At 42.0% G+C, this 20,668-nt stretch overlaps 4 protein-coding genes across 6 annotated transcripts in view; 3 read left to right on the forward strand and 1 right to left on the reverse strand.

The window, feature by feature from the left end:
* The first annotated feature begins 2 nt into the window (after nucleotides 1-2).
* LOC100123812 (probable ATP-dependent RNA helicase DDX52) lies at nucleotides 3-2,978 on the forward strand. The gene is made up of 12 exons (XM_001607485.5): nucleotides 3-162; nucleotides 294-542; nucleotides 638-823; nucleotides 894-1,149; nucleotides 1,224-1,296; nucleotides 1,382-1,585; nucleotides 1,656-1,746; nucleotides 1,811-1,933; nucleotides 2,004-2,154; nucleotides 2,236-2,311; nucleotides 2,377-2,541; nucleotides 2,613-2,978. The coding sequence occupies exons 1-12, from the start codon at nucleotides 76-78 to the stop codon at nucleotides 2,881-2,883; spliced, it is 1,932 nt and encodes a 643-aa protein (XP_001607535.2). The 5' UTR covers nucleotides 3-75; the 3' UTR covers nucleotides 2,884-2,978.
* An 826-nt stretch (nucleotides 2,979-3,804) lies between these two features.
* LOC100123809 (RING finger protein 207) lies at nucleotides 3,805-9,499 on the forward strand. 2 transcript variants are annotated; one of them, XM_016982011.3, is made up of 8 exons: nucleotides 3,805-3,985; nucleotides 4,630-5,091; nucleotides 5,183-5,568; nucleotides 5,642-6,085; nucleotides 6,163-6,510; nucleotides 6,587-6,869; nucleotides 6,958-7,320; nucleotides 7,390-9,499. In XM_016982011.3, exons 2-8 carry the CDS (start codon nucleotides 4,674-4,676, stop codon nucleotides 7,995-7,997), a joined length of 2,850 nt encoding a protein of 949 aa, XP_016837500.1. In that variant the 5' UTR covers nucleotides 3,805-3,985; nucleotides 4,630-4,673; the 3' UTR covers nucleotides 7,998-9,499. The 2 variants fall into 2 exon arrangements, with proteins under 2 accessions (XP_016837500.1, XP_016837501.1); XM_016982012.3 differs by having other exon boundaries at nucleotides 4,634-5,091.
* Nucleotides 9,489-15,045, reverse strand: LOC100123807 (poly(A) RNA polymerase, mitochondrial). 2 transcript variants are annotated; one of them, XR_004344593.1, is made up of 8 exons: nucleotides 13,872-15,045; nucleotides 11,905-13,791; nucleotides 11,449-11,645; nucleotides 11,138-11,377; nucleotides 10,858-11,067; nucleotides 10,565-10,779; nucleotides 10,269-10,492; nucleotides 9,489-10,185 (listed from the first exon to the last, which is right to left on the reverse strand). XR_004344593.1 is itself a non-coding variant. In XM_001607480.5 (7 exons), exons 1-7 carry the CDS (start codon nucleotides 12,065-12,067, stop codon nucleotides 9,665-9,667), a joined length of 1,770 nt encoding a protein of 589 aa, XP_001607530.2. In that variant the 5' UTR covers nucleotides 12,068-12,088; the 3' UTR covers nucleotides 9,489-9,664. The 2 variants fall into 2 exon arrangements, 1 of the variants encoding a protein (XP_001607530.2); XM_001607480.5 differs by lacking the exon at nucleotides 13,872-15,045 and having other exon boundaries at nucleotides 11,905-12,088.
* Nucleotides 15,046-16,927: 1,882 nt separating this feature from the next.
* The window catches only part of LOC100123801, a 34,663-nt gene continuing 30,922 nt past the window's right edge, over nucleotides 16,928-20,668 (forward strand). Inside the window, exons 1-2 of the mRNA XM_001607472.6 lie at nucleotides 16,928-17,635; nucleotides 19,381-19,418. Coding sequence (XP_001607522.2) covers nucleotides 19,383-19,418 — 36 coding nt within the window. The 5' untranslated portion in view covers nucleotides 16,928-17,635; nucleotides 19,381-19,382. The remainder of the gene's footprint in view (nucleotides 17,636-19,380; nucleotides 19,419-20,668) is intronic.

Here is a 20,668-nt window from a genome sequence, read left to right on the forward strand (position 1 = left end):
GAAAATGTACAGGTTATGTCTGTCAGTCTTCTATGATGCCGGACACGTGAAGCTTGTGCGTGATAAATATTTACGATGGACGCTTACGATCTTTTTAGAAAATTATCTTCTGGAAGTAAATTTAACTTGAAGCGTTTCCACAAGGATGCGGAAAGATTCTTGGTAATATTTTTTGCAAAACATACATAAGTTTAAGTAAATTACAGAAAAGTTTTGTATACTTTCATAATTAGATCACTTTGATCACAAGTTTATCATACAATCATTTCTAAATGTATAACATACACTTTTAGTTGACAAAAAAGCCTGTACAGAAAAAGGAAGTTAAAATCAAAACAGAGCCAGTAGATGAGGAACCAAAGGAAACTGTAAAGTCTTCGAAAAGAAAGCATGAAGATGAAGACGATGCAAAAGAGCAGCAGAGTAATGTGCTCACACTTTTGGGTGGAATATCTGCAGGTGAAGATGGGACAGTTATCAGACCAAAGAAGAAGAAAAAAGTGATGACAGATGATAAAAAGTTGAAATTAGAGCAAGAAAAGGTATGAAAAATAGATTATTTCATGTACATATCTATCAGAGTTTTTGGAGTTGTAGAATAAAGATAATGTTTGTATTTCATTTTATTCGGTAACAGATTAACCAGTATAGAAACAAACATCATATATCAGTTACTGGAAGTCATGTACCAGAGCCAATTGAGTCATTTGAACAGTTATCTACAGAATTCAAGATTGGAAGTGATATTTTGCAAAATATGAGAACCTGTGGATACAATCAACCAACTCCTATTCAAATGCAAGCTATACCAGTTATGTTGCAGGTAAAACTTAAACTCTTGTAAATTTAGTTGGTGATTTTAGTCATGTTCTCATTCGATATTTTTTTCTCAGGGTAGACAAATATTAGCTTGTGCACCTACTGGATCTGGTAAGACTGCATCCTTCTTACTCCCCATCATTCATCAGTTAAATGGTCCTAGAAAGAAAGGATTCCGAGCAATCATACTTAGTCCTACCAGGGAGTTAGCTAAACAAACTTATAGAGAATGTATAAGATTGAGTGAAGGCCGTGGATTCAGAGTCCACATAATTAGTAAAATAAACCAAGCACTGACAAAGTATGGACCAAAAAGTTCACAAAAATTTGGTATGTACTGCACTTGATTGTTAATTAATTAAAATAGATATTAAAATTTTAATTCATAATGCATATTGTATTAGATATACTTATCACGACGCCAAAACGGCTTGTATTTTTACTGAATCAAGAGCCTCCAGCTATATCTTTAAACAAGTAAGAATTCACAAGATTACAATATAATATACTTAATAGCATAGCAAGAATGCAACAGAAACTAAATTTTTTATGTATTTAACAGTGTTGAATGGCTTATTGTCGATGAGGCAGATAAACTGTTTGAGGAAGGAACAAGAGGTTTTAAAAATCAATTGGAAGAAATCTCAAAAGCCTGTACAAATGAAAATATTCGACGTGGTATGTTCAGTGCAACCAACACACCTGCAGTTACAAAATGGTGTCGACATAATCTAAAGGGACTGGTGACTGTAACAATTGGACAAAGGTATTATAAATATCTTTACTGCTTAAAATAAATGCAGTTCAGATATTTGACATAAATAATTTGTTTGCAGGAATTCAGCAGCCGATTTAGTAGAGCAACAATTACTTTTTGTGGGAAGTGAAAGAGGAAAACTTGTAGCTTTTAGAAACATTATTCAAAGGGTAATTTACTCTGACATATTACATATAAAATTAGCGAAAATATAAATGTTTTTTTTCATTGTAGGGTCTAACACCACCAGTATTAGTTTTCGTCCAGAGTAAAGAAAGAGCGCAAGAGTTATTTAAGGAGCTGATTTATGATGGGATCAATGTAGACTTAATACATTCAGACAGAACCCAAACTCAGGTAAATAATATCCATTATCATAATTTCATTTCATACTTCATTTAGTTGAATAATTCATAATATTTTACAGCGAGATAATGTTGTTAGATGTTTCCGAGAAGGAAAAATATGGGTCCTCATATGTACAGAGCTTATGGGTCGTGGAATTGATTTTATAGGTGTTAATCTTGTTATAAACTATGATTTTCCACCATCAGCTATTTCATACATTCATAGAATTGGTAAGCTGCCTGCTTATTTTAAATTGAATTTGAAAATGTAATTTTTTTTACAACGTTACTATAAATTGAATATTTTTTTAGGTCGTACTGGTCGAGCCGGCCATAAAGGGAAAGCTATAACATTTTTCACAGAACAGGATACTACTAATTTAAGAAGGTAACATTCATATATATTATTTTTAGTTGCAAGGTATAACTTTACTAATAATTAATTAATCATAGTATCGCTGCTGTAATGAGAGCTTCTGGTTGTGATGTGCCCGAATATATGCTTGCCATGAAAAAGCATAGTAAAAAAGAAAGGAAAAAACGAGAAAGGGAAGCGCCAAAGAGAGAAAGTATATCTACTATTCCGAAATTCAAAAAACAATTCAAACGAAAACCACGGTAAGACTTATTTAGTGAGTTGATTGTATTTCAAAAGTGTGTACGACAATTAAATACAATTAATTTTCTAGTGTCCAAAGCGATGATCAGAGTGATCATCCAAATCAATCAACGCAGAATAAACCTAAAACTTCTGATAAGAAGTCACCGAAAAACAAGACTGTGATCAAGAAAAGGCCGGGCCAGAAATCTGAAGAGTTCAAGCAAAAGAAGATGGGTGGTAAAGCTAAGAAATTAGCAAAAACGATAAAGCCCGGTAAAATGTCCGGCAAGCAGAAACCGAAACAAAATATTAACAAAGGAGTGAAGAAGAAGTTCGTTAAAAATAACAAATCAAATTAAATTTAGTGTAAATACACGTTTATGCATTTAAACGAAGAAGTGCTTGTAAAATATTATGTCATCAAGTTATTTTGAAACAAAGATTATCAAATTTTCTTGTGAGTACTTTTTTTATTTAATATTGTCTTCAATTAATAAGATGGTTGTAGGAATTTGTTAGACAGGCCTTGAAACTGAAAAAAATTAGTCGTCGTTTATCGAACGCATACGACTGCATACAGTCCGCAGTCCGTGACGTGACATTTGGAAGACGCCCCTCATGCATGTCATATAAATGGGAAACTGCGAGAGAGCGTTAAATAATCTAAATTTATATCATTAAGTTGTTAAAAATTCAAATGTTCACAAGTGCAATTCAATCGGGGAAAGCAATGGTAAATATTAGGGGAACATGGCATCGATTTAGAGTATAACAAGTGAAAACAGTCAAGATTCCGTCAGACACTCGGCAGTAGCCAGCAGCGCCTATCAAATCGACCCGCATTAATCGGAATAATTCTTATGTAAGCTGTCGAGCGTGTCAAGTTTGTTATTTTAAAAAGAGATTCCACAGCAAATCCTGGCATATATATAATCCAAGTTACACCAGTATACAGGAAACGATAATTTAAATCTCGAGGGAAGGGCTGACGTTCATTAAAAACAGCTCGAAATCCAGCTTGCAAATAGCGTCGGTATAACAAGTAAGCAAACTATAAGCATTCACAGCTCGTAGACTTAAGAGATGTGCGGGGGGGGGGGGGGGGGGGGAGGGTGCGAGTATGCGCGCGTTTTGCCATCGCAGACGCGTCTACACATATACGATTACAGAGTATCCACACACAGAGGCGCGTATAAGCGCGCAGACTCGAGAGGTGCCGCCGCCGCCGCAGCAGCAGCAACACCACGACAGCATCCAGTAACATCAGCGTCAGAGAGTCGCTGCTGCGATTGTCGTCACACCACGTCAGCAGCGCGAAGAATGGCAGTTCTTCCCAGCAATGAGTTTGCCAAGGTGGACAATACATAGCAGTAGCAGCAGCAGATGACGATCGGCTGATGAGTTGCTGACACAAGCAGCCGTGTCATCAGCCGGGGCTTCGAGCCATTCTCTCCTATAACGGCAAGTGTATACGTGTACAATACGGAGGGCACTTTTTTTCGAGCATGTGTGTGTGTGGGGGTGTGCGAGGGTATACGTGTGAAACAGAGCCTCGAGCCTTAGCTGCACAGTTTGCGGTCTTGCAAGCAACTAGTTCAGATTCACACACAGAGCCCGACACCCCCCACCAACCTGCCCGCAAGTGCCCAACCCTCTTATTGCATTTCTCTCTGCAGCAGCAGCACGGCGTGCAACTTGCTTTTTATTGCGTCCCTCTCGCTCTTTCATGCGGCCCTGTGTATAATACTCGTTCTTTCATGCTTTCCATATACACACATAATGGTCAGCGGAGCTGAAACTTTAAGCCCGAATGACCGAAGGGGATGCGGACTTGCAGCCCCTGTGTATATCCTATATGCATACACCGCAGCAGCCCCATTAACCCTATCTCTCCATCTCAGTTTTTCTCCCTTCGTTCGCGCTGGCTGTTTGCGTGCTTGTACAGCGAGCTGCAATCGGGGGGGGGGGGGTGAGAGAGCAGGAGGGTAGAACTGAATGACTGTGCAAATATATGCACACGCGCGCGCGCGCTCGCGCGCCAAGCTGCGCACGAAGACTCGATTAAAGCGCATGGGAATTGATGACTCTATTGTTTGTACACACAGGCAGGTTGCCGTTATCGCTGCCGAGGCGCGGTGATATAGCTGTGATGGCGAGCAGCGCAGGAGTACAGGGTAGCGTCGTCGTCGTCGGGGGTGGAGGCGGCGGTGGCGGCGACAACTGCGGAGTCGCCAACGAGAACGTCGAGGGTAGCAGCTGTCCGGGGATACCTGGCGGGAGTCCAAGAAATCCCTTGATCTGCGGCGTCTGTCAGGACTACTACAGCGACCCGTGCCTGCTGTCCTGTTACCACAGCTTTTGCGCGCGATGCTTGCGCGGGCCCCACCTCGAGGGGAAGCTCTCCTGCCCGATTTGCAGACAGGTGACCCAGCTGAAGGAGGGCATGCAGCAACCGCCGAGCGACGTCCTCATGAGGCAGCTGGTCGAGTTCGCCAACTGCGAGAATCCACCCTGTGCCAACTGCGACAAGCGGGACAAGACCACCATGTACTTCTGCACGACTTGTGGTATGTGTGATATAAGTGCCTCCTTCTCTCACGCGTGTGTGTAAAGCATTCACTTTGTATACACTGCAATTTCTCACGTTATCAAACGCAGGCCAGGCGCTCTGCACGCACTGCCGGGAGCACACGCACCGGGCGAAGATGTTCTCGTCGCACGAGGTCGTCCACATGAGCAAGTGCAGCAAGGACACGCAGCGCCGGTGTCCCAGCCACGGCGAGCAGTACATCATGTTCAGCCAGAGCGGCAAGTGCATGCTGTGCGCGAGCTGCTTCCGGGACACGCCAGCCGACGCCCGGCTCCACTGCGTCGACATCGACACCGCCTGGCAGCAGGTCTCCAAGAAGATGGAGCGCGCCGCCAACTCCATTTGCGAGCTTCAGGCTGCCGTGCGCGACGGCCTCCTCGATCTCAAGTCCCAGCTCGACGAGCTCAGGCACAGCCTCGAGACCGAGAAGCAGGCCATCAGCTCTTACTGCCAGGTGCGTGTGCTTTTTCAAACGCTATACGTTGCAAATATAGAAAGACGAGTATGTATAATATGCGTTGCAACAGGGCATGCAAGAGGCGGTGAACAAGACTCACGCCTCGGTCCTATCGGAATTGCACCGGGAATTCGACAGCAAGGAGCGGATGGTCCGCACGCAGCTTCTCTCTCTGGGCAGCGCTCTGCCCGTTCTCCAGATGCACCTCGGACTCTGCACGGCTTTCACGAGTTCCGCCACCAAGTACCAGTTTCTCGAGCTGGCCCACCCGATGCTCGAGCGACTCGGCCGCGTCGCTCAGCTGGGCCACCTCTCGCGGCCGCCGCTCCTCACCGCGCACATCAAGAGCAATTACAAAGCCGAATTCGCCAGAGCTTTGCAGCCGTTCATTGCCGGCCAGACCCACGCGCCCAAAGACTTGCTCTACGACCAGCAGCAGCAGCAGCAGCAGCAGCAGCAGCAGCAACAACAGCAGCAGCAGCAGCAGCAGCAACAGGACTCGCAGTTTATACAGGTGATCGTTAAAGTTACACTCGTCTCCGTGATATTCCGCGTACCAGCTTATATTAACCATAGCCGATCCTCCCATAGCCGATCAGCAAAGCTGGGACCAGGCCTCAAGCGAAGAGCGCGTTGGAATCGGGCCGATTCAGCAATCACTGCCGGACCTTCGATAATCAACTCCAGGAGTTGAGCAACCAGTTGAAGACTGTGAAAGAGCGCCTGGGCGAGCTGCACCGCGACGTGGCGCTGCTTAGAAGAGCGAACACTCCGCCCTTGGGAACGCGCTACGAGAACGTCGCGAGAGACTGCCGAATGCTCGAGCAGCAATTGGAGCACCAGCAAGTGGAACTCGAGAGACTGAGAACCGTCTTCGATGCCCTCTGGGAGGAGCAGCTCTGCAGGATTCATCTCGAAAAGGAGGTCTTCCACTCTCAGGTACATACCGATGGAACGATACGTATTTTGCATTTTTTTAAATTCACTATAACAACCGCGGCGTCAACGCTTTCAGATGAACGACATACTGTCGCTCAAAGGCGAAGTTAAGCAGTTGCAGTCGGTGGCGCAACAACTGGAGCCCTTCGTCAAGTCCTTTTCAGCGGGGGTGAACGCCGGCGAACTGAGCACGGCTGCTTCCGACGCCGCGGGCCACCAGCACTTGCAAGTCCTCCTGGACCACCTCGCGCGCTTGCAGATGCAGGAGCCTCTGCAAGCACAGATGCCTGCGCCGACGAAGGATCAGTATCGCCATCAGCGGAGTACTGGGACGAACGAGAATGCGCTATACAGTAAAGGTCGCAAACTTGATATATTACATTACATCGTGTAAATTAGTTAATCGCGGTTAATCGATTCTATAACTATTGCATGACAACTTCGCAGACTCGAAAGAAGTGCCGACTCGGTGTAGGACGCCGTCCGGTGGTGTCGAAGCCGTCCTAGATTCCAGCGGAAACATAGTCGTCTACGGGACGAAGAGCGAGTCGAAACGCGGGGTCCTGAGCCAGCTGATCGAGAAGGCCAGAACGAAGGAGGACCGTAAAAAATCGCCCGGCAGAGAGGAGGGCCGGGACCGCAGCCAAACGCGGCGCTCGCGCAAGTCTCCGGAGAACACCAAGCCCAAGACTCCACCGGGATACAAAGTGCGCTCCCTTTATCGTTCGCTCAAGGGAGGCGGCGGCGGGGGTGACGCGTCCAATGAGGCCCTTGAACAACAGCAGCAGCAGCAGCAGTCTACTCACCAAGGTATGCAGATTAAAACTGACTGTTAAACGCCAAAAAAGGGTAGATTTTTCATTTATTGATATCAAACAGCTGGCGAAGAGTGCGAGTACCAGAGAATATCGGAAGCCTCGAGCATGACCGAAGCGAAGAAGCGCGTCCAGGCCCAGATCCACGCTGTCCCCGGCTCCGGAGGCGAGACGATCCGGCTGAAGAGCTCGAGCAAGGGACTGAAGGTCTACCCAGCCAGCGACTCGGAGGACGTGTTCTACGGCAGCGGCGACAAATCCTCGGCGGAGAATCGCGAGAGACGACGTCGACGAGCCAGCTGCGACAGTCTCAGCACCACGGGCTCCGGTGGCAGCAGGCGTTCCAGCATCGCCGACGGCACAGTCGCGCTGTCCGCCCAGGACGCCAGGAAGACCCTGGTATTCCTCATCGGCCCGAGTCCGAACTCGTCCTCGTCGCTCGTGCAGAAGCAGCGCTCCTGGGAAACGTTTCCACGGCCTAAGAGCAAGCGCAACGTCTCGGTCTCCGATGGCGCCGCCACCCTCGGACAGCTCAAGAAGGCCGACAGCTTCGAGGGCCACGAGGAGGCGGTGCGCACCCTCGTCGCCGCGGTTCAGGAGACCCGTTCCCAACTGCGCCAACACCACCTCCAGCAGCAGCACCGCTATCACCGTAAGAGCAAGACGAATTAGTGCAGTCAATTCGTTGTAATAGTTGTAATAATGGAAATTTGCCTCTTGCGATAATTCTAATCTGATGTATATGTACTACGGCCCCTCCCCGATTACCTCTTATTACCCGAACGACGAATGATAGATACAACTCGACGAACGGACTAAAAGATATTATTACGTACAGGTATGTATGATATATATGCGAAGGAAATTCGTGCTTTTATGTACTATTTATGTACACATACGTATATTATACGTACGGGAGAGTGAGCGAGTGAAAGTACAAGAGGGTGAAAGAGATATGCCTACATAAATACGAAGCTGCACTCGCGACAATGATGCTGCAGATACATAAACGCGATGCAGCTCTATAAGTATATGAACAAATTAAGCGCGCGCGCAGAGAGTCAATGTTGAGGATGTAATTTCATTTGGCGAATTCGAACACTACCAATTGTGTTTTAAGTATAATCGATTTCGGTGTATCGGTTTTTAGGAATTGTATCGGACTTTGCTGCTCCTTCCATTCTGTGATTCCCTGAATTATTTTTTATCTCATATTTTATCGTATATAATGTAAACATACTGCCATGCACGAACGCACGCACAGACACAGCGCATTTTTCAATCGCCGAAATCCGTATTTTTTATATGTTGTATACTTGTAATATTTGCGTTTTGAAAGGAATAATTACTATAGATAAGACAATTGTATAGTCTTTCCATTTGCTGTCTAACAGCGGCACCAGCAATTGGAGTAATCAAAGCCTTGATTAGATTTAGTATTATCATTGAAACCCAGATAATATGTCGATGTGCATTCTTCCACATATATATATATATATATATATATATATATATATATATATATATATATATGTGTGTGTGTACAACATAATTCTACTGGATTGTATCTTTTTTGAAAGTAAAGAATGCGCGTGCGACATTATATTATATATTATATAGCGAGCAAAAGTCGATTAAAGACGAAAGATAACTTGTTAGAAACTAACACTGCCAGTCGCGGTACATTACGAATTTAATTGATGGTAATCATGATATAGCTTAACGACAACAAATATAATAATAACTACAAGAATAATAATAATAAACAACAATAATATTAATAAAAATAACAATAATGATATGATATTAAAAATAATAATTATAACAATGCACGGGAAAACCAAACGAATTGTATTCAAACTTTCTCGGTTGTTTACTGATTAGAAAAAAAAATAATAATGAAAGTTATCAGATGTATTTATTGAAATTGCTATTGATGATTTTATGAAAACGTAAATTACTCAGGCTCTACATCTGACAAATGCGAATCTCAACAAGGTAACCAAGAAGTTTTGAGCGATTTAAGAATGTTCAGACTTGAGGTCGACTGCAAGGGCGTTATTATTAGGTAGAATATAAACGTATTTGACAAGTATGTATGCAAATGTCAAATAGTCGATGATATTCAAAACAGAAAGAACAAATAAAATAAATGCGTTAAAATATGTTATAAATCGTTTTATCTTCTTTTAACAAAAGTTCTCCTTTCTAGATTTATTTACAGTTCTTCATTCACTGCTTCATTCTTCTATCTTCAAACTAAATAACAGTACAAAATTTTAGATATTTACAAAAAAAGTTTTAATCATTGTATGTAAAAAGTTCTTGCAAGCAGCTTCTCATGACTTTGACTTGCTTTTCTTTTGCTTTTTCTTCTCGTTCGTTCTTTTTCTACTAAGCTTCGCACCGTCGTTTTCAAAAAGTGCCTCAATGTTAATCGACTTGGCTGAATTATTTCGCGCTAGGGAATCGAAATTTGTATTTGTAAGCAATTTGAGCAATCCCCAATTTTCAAATCGTTTTTCATTGTCCGTAGCTTCCAACTGCCACGATGCACTGCGCATAGCTACTCTGATGCGTTCTAATTCTTCAAACCTAACATTTTTGCTTACATTTAAATTGGTTTCTAAGGGATTACAGATGTATAAGGCAGTGTACTCTGGCTTTGATATAGGTTTTCCTTCTCGCAAGGAAAGAGCCTTAGTTTCGAAATCAAAATTGCCAAAATAAGTGAAAAATTCCAGTAAAAGAGCCTCAAGAGACTCTGTATTAGGAATTTTGTTATTTTTCGGGATCTTCGTTATATCGCGTTGGAAGGTACAGTCAACATAAATGTCAGCTATTCGAATATCTTCACGTGCTGTCAGCAAAATCAATAAGATTAAATTAATTTTATGTAAATTTTGTATCATAATATTTTATGAAAATTTTGATGATACTAACTTGCACAAGATTTAAGTAAATTTAAAGATGGTAAAATCTTCTTTTCTTGCAGAAAGAATAATACCATAAGAGATAATGAAAAGTTTGTAATCCATGGTCCAGGAATATTTTTAGTTGTTAATTTCAAACACTGGGCCCACTTTCGTACAGTAAAAATAAGAGGTCTAACTCTCCTGTCCATTTCACCGTACATATACAACAATTCAGACATATAATATGCGGACCTGCGCATACAAAAAAATCATTTTAAAATCACTTATTATAACATATACATCCGTATACACACAGCAACTTACATATTTGTCATAGCAAGATCACATTCTACTCTAGTCAGACTGTGATCAAATTTGATTATAGGAACTCTTGCTTCTAAAATTTTCCTAACGTTGGATATTCCAGGTACAAAAATATTCATTGTGTCAGCCACTGTTTCCATTAATCTTTTCATTTGATATTTTTCGTGAGTTAAAATAGATTTAGTTTGAAACACTAATCGACTTGTATTTTTTTCCTGTAAAAATTATCTTGTATGAATTTAATGACTTTTTGATATGTTTATGTAAATAGGTAAAAGACAAAGTATTCGTACCATTTTATCTTCTTCAAAAATAACACTTAAATCAAGATCACAACCTTGTTTACCAAACCCATTGACAGAAGAACCAAATGGTAAAACAGCAATGTTTGGAAATAAGCCATGGAAACAACACTCGATTTGATAGGCTGTATAAAATCTCAAACGTACACCTACATCATTCAGTTTTGAACACTCGTGCAGTAATTTGATTTGATCTGAAATCTATAATATACGTGATTTTTTTAAAACTATGTTTATTGAGAATTACAGCATATTAAAATGTTTTTCTTACCGATTCAGCTGACACTAAAATTTTAAAAAGTTCAGGGTTAGATAATATTTTGCAGGAATTTCTAGATAGTGGTACACTAAGTGTATCATTAATTGGTTTTATGTCTACTCGTTGTGGAGGATTTCGAAACCATAGCATGGTTGAGCGAACTGGAATTATTTGTTCATGATTAACATGTGTTGAGGCTGACAAAACTGCATTGACACTTTCTTGACTATCAAATTCAACAAGGACAAAATGCTGCAAAGTTTCAATGTAAACTCTTTACTAAGCAATGACTTTGTATTGTATTTATGATTTTAATATCATACCCTTTCCATTCCTTGAGTCGTATAGTGAAATAATCCATTGATTTTTCCAAATTGAGAACAGTGTGCATACACATCAGTGCAAGATTTGTCCGATTGAACTTCTATTAAAACTGAACGATGAGCTTGTAATCTTCTTTGAGCCAAGACTTCATCGTATGTAATATACTTTTTTTGCTTTCTTTCCATATGATAAGCACCTACAATATTTAAAGTGAATAAATAACGACGTTTCAAATACACCTCTTTGTTTCACATGATTAGCACTCAATTTAGGTTATGATATAAAAAAACTTGAAAGATTAATTGTGTGACTTAATGACAATAATGAAAGTGAAAAAAGAAAAATTTCATGGTCAAATGTCAAAGCAACACAGATTTTAAAATAAATAAATAATAATCGAAATGATAAGATTTCACATCATTTCACGTGTTTTGAGGTTAAGTAACCGCATTTACCGGAGTGTGTACAGCGAGCATTGCACGAATAACTGTTGACAGCCAAAGCTTTTACGAACTTTTTTGTATCTATCTTCACTTTTAGACAATTGAAAATAAATTTAGAATAACTGTTACTGGTAAGAAAAAATATACTCCCGGTCGCCCGCGCTAAGAGCGCCATTTTCAAAATATCGTCTGCCTTTAGAACATTACTCAATAGATGGCGAGATGAAACCTGCAGAGGGCACCATAGTAGTCCAGTAAAATTAGCTTTGAAATCGACATGCGATAGAAATGGCTGCATTTTGGTTATTATAGGTAAATCGAGGTCGAAAAAGACTATTCTGAAATTTGCAGCTTCCTAGGTCAATGGGTTCTATGCGAAAACAGTGTGCAAAAATTAATTTTGCTCATATCTCGAAAATGGCTTAACGTACTGTCAAATGACCTGCACCAGTCGAAAGAGCGTCCAATTTTGCATTGGAATCGATTTTTACTCGATTTCGATGAGTGCAAAGTTCCGAGATAATAAATAAAAAAGATATTACCTTAATGTAGAAGGAGAGGGAGGTGCGACGCGCGTATACAAGCCATGTACTTTTTTATTTATTTACTCGGAACTTTACACTCATCCAATGCTAAATTGTAGACTACAACCATCGTTATTCAGTGTTATACAACCGCTTCTCATTCGTATGTAAAAGAGCTTTATTCCTCCCCTTATTAGAAAAAGCACATACATTGACGAGAATATAGCAAGAGGAAGTGCGGCTTTCTTTATAAACTTGGGTGATGATTTGAACACTTGAGTCTATCTCAAGGGCTAAAAAAACTAAGCAATTTATGACTGTATATAGGAGGATAATGAAGTTCTATATTTATTCAATGTATTTGCGTACTATTTTATTTTTTAGAATTCTGAAACAACTGTAATTGCTCTGTGCAATTGCTGGTATGATGTGAAAAAAATCTGAAAAATTTCCGGAAAATCCGTTGTAGCCGCGTTTTTATAGTCTCCAAATAATCTGTAAAACTTCAGAATAAGGTGTGCATCCTTTAAAAATTGCATTATTTTTGAGTATACCCATAAAAGTCGATTTCTCATAAATTCAATCATTCATTCGCATTCTTTTTGCAACCGTCAGAAAATATGTAACTAACCACCTTCTCCACGATTAGATAAGGTAAAGTCTGATACACAGCCTCGTTGATCTTCTCCTCCATTTTCAGCATATCTCGGTAGAGCTTTTGCGCGCGCTTGAAAGCTCGAAGTACTTCTTCGGCATACATTGAAAATCCGCGGAGATCGTAAAGCTCGAAGTTCTCTTCAAAGTTGCGATTCCGCATCAGCGCGGCAATCTGATGATGGCTCTTGGTGAAGAAATCGAAAAATGCAAAGTTCCTAATGAGCCTCGTGTACTTCATCCTATAGATATGTGTACAGCAGTCTAGATAATAATTCCACTTCTCCGAGCAGTTCTCAATTATAATTTCGTCCTTAAATCTGAGTGACGGTTGGCGAGCTTTCTTCAGCGCCAGTGCTTTGATCATCAGCTTGAATTTCCTTTTTTTCTGCTCCGCGCTTTCTACGATGTTCACGCGATTGATGATAGAGAAAGCGGTATTGCCGTCGTAGTCCTCGATGAGCACATCCGCGCCAGCGTCGAGAAGTAGCTTCATGATCCTCTCCTGTTTCGGATTCTCATATGACCAGGTTGAATGTTGGCAGGCACTGTGCAACGCAGTGCAACCATTGCTGTCTCTCAGGTCAACGTTCGCGCCGCGTTCGATCAGAATTTTCACCACTTCCGGGTGTGATCCACATCGGGATGCGATCTGCAGCGGAAATTGGCCGTCATTCGCTCGCGCATTCACGTCCGCGCCGTAGTCCAAATAGAGCTCCAGCTGAAAAATGACAAGTGCGTATAACGATTCCGTTCGAGTTGCAATCGAATCCCGCGACACGTAAGAGGTTCCGAGCTTACCAATTGAGGCTTTCCAATCCAGGCGGCCTCGTGTAACGGTTGGAAGCCTTGGCGATTTTCTCTGTACTCGAGCGAAGCGCCCATCTCGAGCAAAGCTCTGGCAAAGGGTTTCACATCATCACTGCTCCATGCCATTAGGTGCAAGGCGTTCTTGCCCGAACCTGTTTTGGTGGAAACATCGATTCTGTATTTCAAAAGTATCGGCAGTAATTCGGTGGCTTTGTCCTTGTTAATAGAGATAGTGAGCGGTGACTCGCCACCCCTGTCAGTGACACTGCTGTCGGCGCCATTTTCGAGAAATACTTCAGCCATTTGCACTCGGCCTAGCATAACCGCGAAGTTCAAGGCAGTTCGGTCGTAGGAGTCTCGAGCTTGCAAGTCGGCGCCGTGCTCGGTTATCAGACGGATGAGTCGATCGTTCTCCGGGATGGGATCCATCTGAATCAGCACGTGGAGGATGGTCCATTTCTTGTCGATCACCTGATCAATAGAGTGAAATCCGAAGCGTTCGTTGACGTCGGCACCGGAGCGCACCAACAGCTCGGCTGAATTCTTGTAATCGGCCAAGATCGCCGTCCACAGGAGCGAGAGCTTTTCGAACTTGCCTTTCAAGAAGTGCTTGCTAAGTATGGGTTCTTGCTCCAGGATCGATTTGATGGCGGAATTCTGATCGCGAGAAAATTCCTTGATCCGAGCGCTATTGGGACGATACTTTTGAAAAATCTTGTCGAGAGATTGGTGCAGCTCGTGGTCATAGCTTTTGACTATGCGGTCTAGATCTGGTCTGGGCTTATCTTTGCGCAGGCTGTGACTGTCAAAGTCCAACTCATGGCAGAATTTGTAGGTACCTATGACAAACTCGGCCATCATCTTGGTAGTTTGGATGGGTGACGCGGTACACTGCTGGTATACTGAAAATTATGATGATCACAGTGTTGAAAAACTCGAAGCAGGGTATATTTTCCAAAGGCGTGAATGTATTTGTTAAAGTATAAATATGAAAATACAGATTGTGATGGCTGCGAGCTAAGCTTTAGGCTCTGCAACTGATCGCTAGCAATGTCGAACTTGGACTGACTGCTGTTCTCCGTTGAGAGCCCGGAGACGCGGCTCTATATAGCTCATTGCACGAGGGACGCTGTCGATATCCAGGTATGCGACCACGCGGTCGAAGCGTGGGTGGACCGACCCTTCATTAATGGCCTCCGTCGCCTACCTGGACATCATTTGGGGGCTAATCCCTAATGACCAAGTTTGTCGCACGTATTCCGCGCAGGCAATAAACGCGCCGTGTCTCCGAGAAGCGCTTATCAGAATAAAAAGTGTAGACGCGCTGCCGTGTGTTAAAACGACAGTAGCGCCGCAGTCATCCCCTCTCTCCAGCTGCTCTCTCAACGCGTCGGGAGCAATTCGTGTTGAGGCGGTGGAGTATTCACTATAGAACGGGTAAAACCTTTGACCCTCCCACTTTATAGTTTTTGCCTAGATTTTGACGCGCTAGAGCAGATGGACTAACTCATATAATATATCTTAATAGGGAACAGGCACGATTTTTAAAACCTTTTTTAAAATAAAGTTAAGAATAAATCTTACACAAGAGTACAAGAGCTACGATTTTTACTGCAATATTTGTTAAGTAATATTGTTTTGAAAATTCAGTTTGCTAATACTACGTTTAAACGATCGAGAGCTCACGTGATCAATATGGCGGCGCGAAGGATGAAAATATATATAGATGCATAAACGTATGTAAATTTTAATACATAACATATAACCTTATTGTTTTCTCCGAAATCATAATAGAGATGAGAGATAATGCTTCAAAATCAAAATAGATTCATGATGCTTGAATTTATGCACTCAAATGCCCGTACGTTAGGTTAGGTCTTTATCCTTTGAGCCGCCATATTGGAGAGCTGCCGTTTTAAAAACTACTCAAACATATGAATTTTTAATTAATCATATTAGGGCCTAGAGGTACTAAATCAGCAAAAATTGATGCATAACGTATTCTTAGGCTATTTTCTACTGTATAAAAGTATTTATATGTATATAGCAAAACCATGTCTGTTCCCTATTGTCCCTTTTCTTCGCCCGTTTTGCAGCGGCCTGTATTCTGGATTGGGGGTGTAGGTGATTTAGTTGTGCAGTCAAGAGCAGAACTTATAACAGTATGCAGTATACAAAGCTGAAATATAGAGCAATATATGTGTGCGTGCATCAGGTATCGGTTCTCGTATCTACAGCTATTGATATGCTTTAACTGAAGCTTATGTGCGAGTTTTTTTTGTTTTTGCTCGTGCTGACCTAACTGTATATGGATTTCACTCGCATTATAATAGTATTACAAAACAAAAAATATTCAAACAACGCAGTTGTTTACTAATGCTAAAGTCTCTCTTCAGACTTGATTATTCCTCTCTGAAAATAGTGATCGGCTTTGTTATGTGAAGCATTTAATTGACGATTGGTCGCTTGGTACAAGAATTTAGGAACTCGAATAAAAAACGCGAATATTATCACATAACGCCTTAAACTGTTAGTGCTCAGCAATCTCATCATATAATCGATGACATTATTATGACTTAGATTCCCTAGTAACAATCAAATCAGACACGTATAAATGTTCAATAAATTTTAAGGAAGGAGTAAAAAATCGCCAATGCGCAGGTACGGCAGTTAAAATTATTTTCTAATTTGTATAATTAACAACAAGTTAAAAATATTCACTCGTTTAACCTTCTGAAATCTGAATCTCTTACTCCATAAAAGAGATAAACGATTTCACAAACTCGACATATATTATGATAAATTAAAAAAGTTTTTTCGTCCAATCTTTAGCAGATTATACATATTTATAAACCATAGCCCGCCTTACAACCTCTACCAGGTATCACGCGGCTGCAGATACACATATATAGATACCTTCACACACACACGCTCACTGCATGCAGGTATTCATTATATATCCTTTTCCCCCTCCAGGTGCATAAAGAGAGTGTCGAGAGGGAAGGGAAAGGCCGACTCGCGCTCGCGCGCGGCCGTCTGTTTGCACTCCGCCGCATCGGTATCCCGCGCACTCGGAAAGTCGGAACCGTCAGTCTCGAGCCTCGCGCCGACCGTAACGGACTCGGTCCGAGCCACCGTTCGGCTTTTTTGTTTTCATTTCCAACGAATTTTTTTTTTTGGCAGCAGGTGTAGTGCAGTGTCGAAATCGTACGGGGAGAAACAGAGTAGAAGTAGTCGGTAAAAAAGCACGTGTCGCAGCGCTGACATGCGAACGAATTACAGGCCCACTTCTTAGCGAAGAGAGGAGTACCGAAAGTAAAGGATATACGTTACAAAGCGACGCTTGGAAAGATGACGTGATTACAATGTAAGCAGTGGAACGTGCGGAGTCTTTGACAAACTTAAAATTCGAAATTGTCCTTCATTCGTCGAGTAAGTGGAAAAGCTGCGATCGCGTCGCACAGTGCGCGTCTCAAGGTTCGACGCGGTAACACCGGTTTTTGTGAAGCTATATTTATGGATCCGATAATACCTTGGAAACTCCTGGAATCGCAAGGATTTCATGCGGCGAGCTGCTGCTCCACACGAATCTGCCAAGGCAATGAGCTGATGAGATCCGATTAGTGCATCTATGAGTTCCGTGGCGTCGCTCGTCGAGGGTTAGACCATCCGATAGAAAATTTGGATAAAAATACGTCCGACAGTTTTCCTGTTTCTCCTTTTGTTTCGGACCAAGCGGTTGCACAAATCAGCAGGTAAGGATTTGATTTTGCTTTCAGCGGTGATCCCGATAAGCTCGCGAGGAAAAAGGCTATTAATGTTGTGGTTCTTAGAAGCTTTTGGTCGAATTTGTGATGAAAATAAGAAAACTTTGACGATGATGGCCAGATTCGACGCTCTTTAATAGAGCACCAAGTGAATCGTAAATAAATCTCGAGACACTTCGATATCGATATGACAATTTAAAGAGAAAAAATAATAACGGCCGAAAGAACTAACGTCGCGACTGTATAGGTCAAATGAAAAGCTTCGAGCATTAGGAGACAAGGAATTAAGGAGATTAGGCGTATAACAAGAGGAGTAGAGTTGAGAAGAAAACTAAATGGGCAATGCCGGCTTAACATATCTCGAGATTTTAATAACGGAGAGCATTATGCAACGAAAAATGGGCCCAAGGTCCCAGCGCGGAGAGGCACGGCGCGCGACTACCTAACAAGAGGAGCACTACCTATATATAGCTGGCGCGCATCAGTTGCTCGTTCTTGTTATGTAGATACAAATTCGTTATCCTTCTAGCGCGAAATCTTATTGATGAATACCTAATATTACATGGCATCCAATTTCGGCACTTAAAGGTTTCGAGTAATTGTACAACTGCGTTTTTATTTGATGCATTTTATAGCGAATACAGCGTTAAGACTAAATTCTTCTCATTGATAAGTAAAAAGAAGAGTGTTTTGAGTAATAAACGTTTAGTTAATTTGACAAGGATTGTATCAGTTCCATTAAATAGAGAGAATTAAAAAAATCGAATTATATTTCTGTCAATGTTAAAACGAATTGTCGGTAATTCATTATGCACAATGCCAATCTCAATACATAATTTTTCTTTATAAAATTGTAATATCGATCATTGCCAAAAAACTTACAATCGAAGGCACAGAAGGTGAGAAGCCCAGCGTTATCCTCGATTGATACGCGCCTGGCGCGGGACACCCACGTACGTTGTATACCACACTCTATACAGGACGTTAGTATTTTCGCGCGCTCGAGATACCGCCGCTTTGGGATTCGATTGTTTGCGTCCCAAGACTAGTTAGGAGCGAGTGAATTAGTAAAGGAAAACCGGTGACATATCCCACGCTGCGGGGATGAAACGCTCCCGTGTTTGCCGGAAGCACCTCTAATAAGTTCCATCTGAGCCATAATTGATCTATGCAGCTGCTGCTGAAAAGCAGAGCGTGTCCGCGCGCTTTTCATTCGTATGCAATTGTAAACTTATAACGTATACACACGGCATGTATATAGCGTCGGTGCCTGCGAACGAAAAAGTGAACGTGAACGTGCGTTTTAGCAGCGCCGTGCCGCAGCCCGTAGAAACTATCGCTTTCTCAAGCAGCCGCTGTGTACTAACTGGCCTAAAAACGTCGGCTCCACGAGGTACAAACGCTGCTATATAGTTGATTTCGCGCCTCGTAGAATTTGCGGAGGGCTTTTTTTGCAAGTTTGGCTATATAGCTGCGATCGGGACCGTCGATTTCCTGCAGCCTTTCCGGCTCTGCTCACGGGGACGAACAGTTGAGATATCATCTTTTAGAGAGAGAGAGAGAGAGAGAGAGAGAGAGAGAGAGAGAGAGAGAGTTCAAACATCATCGTCAAACTGAACCGAGATAGATTGTAAACATTTAGCCGATGTTTTGAAATATAAGCCGGAGCCCTTGCCCCTTGCACTGTGCGACATTTTTGCGCTACTAATGCGAGACTTTCTATTTTATTCCAGTCATGGATTGGCGGGGGACGACGCTGATAATCCTCATGGTGAGTACATCAAAGTGATCCATCGTGACAGTGATCTTGTTGACCGAGCTTTCTTTGCTATCGTATAATTTTATCAACTAACTTTACAAAGATGACTATATTTTTAGTTCAAAGTTCACAGTTCACCGACTCTTTCTCAACTTTTCTTTTTAAAATTGATGCAAAACACTCCCACTATTGATACCGTTAAAATTTTTCGCGTTATCAAGGTCATCCATTAGCGCTGTACAAAGGAGGGAAAGAGAGAGAGAGAGAGAGAGAGAGAGAGAGAGAGAGAGAGAGAGAGAGAGAGAGAGAGAATAACTCTCGGTTTCCTCTCTCGCGGCGCGCATTTGGCGACAGTAATTTGCGCATTGCAAAATCTAATTATTGGCAATTACGTTAAAGTTATAGCGTTTACTTGAATTAAACTACGGGGAGATGGCCGGAACCAAAGTAATTGGCAGGTCGTCAGAGGGTCGGGTGCGTTGCCAAAGTCTCTTAACAGCCGTGAATTTTTTCTAAACGCATTATTGCACTTTGTCCTCGTTTCCAGACCTAATTGCATGATTGTTGCAGCTTTAAATTTTAATTAAGGCAAAAAACGAGCCAAGCGAAAGTGCCAGTCGAAGCGTGTACAGTGCATAATATGATATACAGGGTACGCGGTCTGATGCAGTCGGCCGCAATATAAGTGTAAAAGTATGACCGCGACAGCGCACGTATCGGTCGCTGTTGCCGCATGCACGAGAGAAAAAGACATACTCTGATGCAAAGATCGGTTGGCTAGTGTAGCAGACCACGCCCACTTTTACCCGGTATCGTTTAAATATATTTGAAGCTAAAGTCTCGCGTATAGGAATTGTATCACTTTTGCCGATAACTGCAGACGAACTATATTTATATGCCTCATTTCTAATAAATTGAAAATGTGTAATAGAAAAAAAAAATTCAAAAAAGCCGAAAGAGTTCTATCAACACTGTAGTTGGTCAACAAAAGAATAGCGCGACTCTATACCTTCTCCTTTTATTTGACAGAACTAAACACATTTCTTGTTCAAATATACGCGTCCCATCGTCGGTCTACTCACGGTTTGCCGACAAAGGATGTGAGAGTGCGGGACTGGCGTTTTATAGAATACATGCCCCAGCTCTTTTCTTTTTATACGAATTCTCGATATTTTATTTGAATACTAAGCATCTCTGCGTTATTCTGCTACAATGCTTCAGTCACCTGCGCGCATTATCCATGCCTCTTTTCAAGTGAAAGA

The sequence above is a fragment of the Nasonia vitripennis genome, chromosome 2 (assembly GCF_009193385.2).
Source record: "Nasonia vitripennis strain AsymCx chromosome 2, Nvit_psr_1.1, whole genome shotgun sequence".
NCBI classification, from domain to species: domain Eukaryota; kingdom Metazoa; phylum Arthropoda; class Insecta; order Hymenoptera; family Pteromalidae; genus Nasonia; species Nasonia vitripennis.

Coding starts and splice junctions, on each gene's coding strand:
- LOC100123812 (XM_001607485.5), top strand. CDS start 76: ATGGACGCTTACGATCTTTTTAGAAAATTATCTTCTGGAAGTAAATTT. Junction 543..637: donor TGAAATTAGAGCAAGAAAAG/GTATGAAAAATA, acceptor ATTCGGTAACAG/ATTAACCAGTATAGAAACAA. Junction 1,586..1,655: donor ACTGTAACAATTGGACAAAG/GTATTATAAATA, acceptor ATTTGTTTGCAG/GAATTCAGCAGCCGATTTAG.
- LOC100123809 (XM_016982011.3), top strand. CDS start 4,674: ATGGCGAGCAGCGCAGGAGTACAGGGTAGCGTCGTCGTCGTCGGGGGT. Junction 5,569..5,641: donor CCATCAGCTCTTACTGCCAG/GTGCGTGTGCTT, acceptor GCGTTGCAACAG/GGCATGCAAGAGGCGGTGAA. Junction 7,321..7,389: donor GCAGCAGTCTACTCACCAAG/GTATGCAGATTA, acceptor GATATCAAACAG/CTGGCGAAGAGTGCGAGTAC.
- LOC100123807 (XM_001607480.5), bottom strand. CDS start 12,067: ATGGCGCTCTTAGCGCGGGCGACCGGGAGTATATTTTTTCTTACCAGT. Junction 11,068..11,137: donor TTTTAGTGTCAGCTGAATCG/GTAAGAAAAACA, acceptor CGTATATTATAG/ATTTCAGATCAAATCAAATT. Junction 10,493..10,564: donor GATCTTGCTATGACAAATAT/GTAAGTTGCTGT, acceptor TTGTATGCGCAG/GTCCGCATATTATATGTCTG.